This window comes from Gouania willdenowi, unplaced genomic scaffold, assembly GCF_900634775.1.
Source record: "Gouania willdenowi unplaced genomic scaffold, fGouWil2.1 scaffold_296_arrow_ctg1, whole genome shotgun sequence".
In the NCBI taxonomy this organism is placed as follows: domain Eukaryota; kingdom Metazoa; phylum Chordata; class Actinopteri; order Blenniiformes; family Gobiesocidae; genus Gouania; species Gouania willdenowi.
Window position 1 is genome coordinate 59287 of NW_021145056.1, and position 5246 is coordinate 64532.

The window sequence follows — 5246 nt, forward strand, 5'->3', positions numbered from 1 at the left end:
ACTGTTTGTTCTTTGGTTATTTATGTATTTATTTAGTGTAGGAAGAGGACCAGAGATAAACACTGATTTCACACGTCTTTAAAACATTAAAGAGAAGGTTAAACTCACTCATGGTTCACATCTGTTCACGTTGTTTGTTTCTACATGTAACACTATTTTAGTAACAGTTGCTGGCAGCGTGGGTAACATTTGGTTCAGTTTGTCTCAGATAGTGTGAACTGTAGCACCTGGAATACAGTGTGTGATGAGATTAAATAATCTGGTGTTCCTAGTTATTGAATCACCAATAATGAGTGACTAGGAATGTGTGTGAACCTGTTACACTGACCAGGAATGTCTGATGGTGAGAGGGTCACTGATGGCTGCTAGGGACCCTCCATCGTCGGGGTCGGCCGGTGTGGAAGCGGTGCTTGTTGATGGCTGTAGAGCTGTACGTGGAACCAGAGTGTCTCTGTACTGCTGCTCTGAGAAGTTTTAGACGGGCTATGGAGGATTTGGACTGATGGGAATTCAGTCCCAGCAGTGGTGGAGACATTTTCCTGGTGGTTGTTTCAGTCGGCTCAGTTGGACTGAGTTTGTTTCCATTTTCGTATGAGAGGGCTTCAAAACGATTATAGAGAGTAAGCAGAGGAGGGACAATATAAATAAATAATTTCACAGTATTTTCCACCTTTAATGTGACCTATAACCTGCACAATGCAATTGAAAAACAAACTGAAACATTTCAGGGAGATGAAGTAAAAATTTTAAAAAAAACTGAGAGAATGAGGTTGTTAAAGTGTGCACACCCTCTTATACAGACCCTTTATTAAAAAAAAAAAATGTAATATCATGGAAAAGTTGTTTAATTTCCATAATTTCATTCAAAAAGTTAAACTTTCATAGATTATAGAATCAGGGTTCACAGTTTAAACAATTTCAAGTATTTATTTGTTTATTTTTATTCTAATGAAGGGCTAAGAGCCCACACATGTCAGCCTAGAGCATCTTGCTTGGCTGCACAGTGACACACATGGTGGTTTGGCCATGTCCTTCACCTACCTCCTGACCATCTGACGAAAGCTATTCTACAGTTTGACCCAAGGGCAGCAGGTTGGAGACAACCTGGAGGCAAGCCCCGCCCACAATGGGTCAACATCATAGCAGGCGATCTCAGACAACACAGACTTGCCGTGGAGAATGCAGATCTGCTGGTACGGGACCGCCAGCTTTAGAAGAAAATAGTTCACCTGGACCGCCCTCACCACAGGAGCCTTAGTTAATTAGTTTTATATGTGTATGGTGTTTTCATAATTATTTATTATTTTTGTATTTATATTGTGTTTTAAATGTTTGTCCAATTTAGTGTGGTGTGTTAAAAGCCAGAAAGAAAAGTGGCCCATTGAGAGTGGTAAGCACCCCCAAAAAAAAAAAAAAAAAAATCAATTTTGATGGACTATATTTGTTATTTGAAGTGATGTTGATGTAAATCTCAGCAAACAGTGGAAGGTGAAAGAGAAAAGGCTTTGTAGGAATCGTCTCCAGTGTGTAGGTGAGTCTTAGACAATGTGTAATCTTCAGATTTATGAAGGATTGAAGACAAATAAAGCCTCAGTCCAACAGACTTGTTCTCCTGTTCAGTGGAAACATGCTGAGATGTTCCACACGTGAGCTGAGCTCCAAAGGCTGCTCCACACTCACTACACTGTGGCTCTGCAGGACATCACCCACTGTTACTGATGTTCACATGATGTTAGCAGAGCTTCCTGTGCTTTCCTCCAGCTGCTCCTCAGCATGTCTGAGTGTCTGTGTCTTCTCCACAGCAGCTTGGAGGGTGTGGATGGTTCCTCTGGAGCTGAGCCTGACTCTATCTTTACGGTGTGTACGTCTACAAAGACACTAAACCTGTGTCAGCCTGTGATCAAACCACTGTACACACACACACACACACACACACACACACACACACACACACACACACACACACACACACACACACACACACAGATGATTGGATCAGGCCTTCACTCATCACCTTTAATGTGTTTGTGTTCCAGCTGCTGGAGGACAACATTATCAGCTTTGTTAAGGCTGAACTCAAACACATGCAGAAGATTGTGGATGGAGATGATCCAGAGTGCTCAGAGAGTCAGATGGAGGGTGAAGATGAGGAGCAGAGGAGGAGCAGGGAGGCCTTTCTGAAGATCACACTGTATTTCCTGAAGAGGATGAAGCAGGAGGAGCTGGCTGAGCGTCTGCAGAGCAGTAAGAGCATGTGAACATCTTCACTGTGAGGAACATCACATGAAGGACACAAAGCTGGCTTTTCTTTTTCAAAGCATGATTCAATCAGTCACATTTAATCCAGACTGAGAACATCACACACTTTGATCTCCAATGTTCAAACCTGCTCTATCTTCTCCACTCTAACATTAAGTTTGTCTTCATTCAGGAACAAAAGCTCCTCAATACCAACGTGAGCTGAAGTCCAAGCTGAAGAAGAAGTTCCAGTGTGTGTCTGAGGGCGTGGCTAAAGCAGGAAGTCCAACCCTCCTGAAGGAGATCTACACAGAGCTCTACATCACAGAGGGAGGGGGTGGAGAGGTCAACCAGGAACATGAGGTCATGCAGATAGAAACAGCATCCAGGAGATCAGACACAGCAGAAAGAGCCATCACACTAGAAGAGCTCTTTAAAGCCCCTCCTGGAAGACCTCGACCAATCAGGACAGTGATGACAAAGGGCGTGGCTGGCATTGGGAAAACACTCTTAACACACAAGTTCACTGTGGACTGGGCTGAAGACAAAGCCCAGCAGGAGGTCCACTACACATTCCCACTGACCTTCAGAGAGCTGAATGTGCTGAGGGAGAGGAGCTTCAGCTTGGTGGGACTTGTTGATCACTTCTTCTCTGGAAGCAAAGAAGCAGGAATCTGCAGTTTCCAGGATTACCTGGTTTTGTTCATCTTGGATGGTCTGGATGAGTGTCGGCTCACTCTGGACTTCCTCAGCACTCAGACCCTGACTGATGTCTCAGAGTCCACCTCAGTGGAGGTTCTGCTGATAAACCTCATCAGAGGAGAACTGCTTCCATCAGCCCTCCTCTGGATAACTACACGGCCTGCAGCAGCCAATCAGATCCCTCCTGAGTGTGTGGACATGGTGACAGAAGTCAGAGGGTTCACTGACCCTCAGAAGGACGAGTACTTCAGGAGGAGGTCCACAGATGAGGAGCAGGTCAGCAGGATCATATCCCACATCAGGACGTGTCGTAGCCTCCACATCATGTGCCACATCCCACTCTTCTGCTGGATCACTGCTACAGTTCTGGAGGACATTTTGAAGAGCAGAGAGAAGGGAGAGCTGCCCAGGACTCTGACTCAGATCTACAGCCACTATGTGGTCCTTCAGAACAAAGTCAAGATGGTGAAGTTTGATAGAGGAGCTGCCACAGATCCACACTGGAGTCCACAGAGCAGGGAGATGATGGAGTCTCTGGGAAAACTGGCTTTTGAGCAGCTGCAGAAAGGAAAGCTGATCTTCTATGAGAGTGACCTGACAGAGTGTGGCATGGACCTCAGAGCAGCCTCAGTGTGCTCAGGAGTGTTCACACAGGTATTCAGAGAAGAGAGCAGCCTGTACCAGGACAAGGTGTTCACCTTCATCCACCTGAGCCTTCAGGAGTTTCTGGCTGCTCTTCATGTCCATCAGACCTTCATCAGCTCTAAAGTCAACCTGCTGGAACATCAACCACTGAAGAAAAACTCATGGATGTCTTTATTTAAAAGAACAACTCTGAACCTTCTCCATCAGTGCGCTGTAGACGAGGCCTTACAGAGTCCAAACGGACACTTGGACTTGTTCCTCCGCTTCCTGCTGGGTCTTTCACTACCGACCAATCAGAGGCTCCTCCAAGGCCTGCTGACACAGACAAGAAGTGACTCACTGACCAATCAGAAAACAGTTGAATACATCAAGAAGAAGCTGAGAGAGAGTTTGTCCACAGAGAGAAGCATCAACCTGTTCCACTGTCTGAATGAAGTGAATGATCACTCTCTGCTGGAGGAGATCCAACAGTACATGAAATCAGGACGTCTCTCCACAGAGCAACTGTCTCCTGCTCAGTGGTCAGCTCTGGTCTTCATCTTACTGTCATCGCAAGAACATCTGGATGTCTTTGACCTGAAGAGTTTCTCTCCTTCAGAGGAAGCTTTTCTAAAGCTGCTCCCAGTGATCAAAGCCTCCAAGAAAGCTGAGTATGTTACTTTAGAGGAACATGTCTTTAATTATCTCACAGACAAACATCTGTAAGGTTTCTCTGATTCTTCATCAGGTTGAGTTTCTGTGGTCTCTCAGAGAGAAGCTGTGCAGCTCTGTCCTCAGTCCTCAGCTCTCAGTCCTCCAGTGTGAAACATCTGGACCTGAGTAACAATGATCTGCAGGATTCAGGAGTGAAGCTGCTGTGTGAAGGACTGAAGAGTCCTCACTGTAAACTGGACTCTCTCAGGTCAGTGGATCACATGTTCCATCAACATTGTCCTGTTCCTTGTCTCCTCACTTGTTTCCTGAGTTGTGGATGTTTTTCTGAATCCAGTCTGTCAGGTTGTGTCATCACAGAGGTGGGCGGGGCTTCACTGGCAGCAGCTTTGAGCTCCAACTCCTCCAGTGTGAGAGAGCTGGACCTGAGCTACAACCATCCAGGAGACTCAGCAGTGAAGCTGCTCTCTCAGAGACTGAACACTCTGAGGTGAGACACATCACAGCAGCTCATCACATGTTCACATCAATCCCCATCACATGTGTGACAGAGAGCTGTATCAGAGGAATGTGATGAAGGTGTGAGAGGTGGGACACTAAAGGAGGAGGACTGGGACAGGTTAGAGGGATGAAGGACAGAGATAAGAAGGTAGTGAGGAGTGAGGAGAGGCTGATAGAGAACTATGAGGAGCTGATGAAGGAATAAGAGAGAAGATCAGAGGAGGTGGAACCAATCAACAAGTAATATCAAGTCAATAGAAGAACAGTCCCTCATCTAAAACACAGCTGTGGTCCTCAGGGTCTGCTCACTCCCTGGGCTCCAAACATAGATTTCTCAGCATTTTTATACATTAAGAAATCAATTGATCAGCTCCTTGTAATTAGTTAAAGATGTCATTTACTGGTGATTTAAAGCAATACAAATTATATTTAAGATTTATTGATTTTTTCTTTATTATTGATCATGTAGGGGTCTGTGGTGTCTGTTTGTTTGATTTATTTAGGTTATA

General features: G+C 45.2%; 1 protein-coding gene across 1 annotated transcript; it reads left to right on the forward strand.

Annotated features, from left to right (window-relative positions):
* Window positions 1–2042: 2042 nt before the first annotated feature.
* LOC114459316 (protein NLRC3-like) lies at window positions 2043–4670 on the forward strand (the record flags this gene model as incomplete). The annotated part of the gene is made up of 3 exons (XM_028441605.1): window positions 2043–2244; window positions 2432–4235; window positions 4313–4670. Coding segments are annotated over 3 exons (2364 nt in total), but the record flags the coding sequence as incomplete, so codon positions are not given.
* Window positions 4671–5246: the final 576 nt, after the last annotated feature.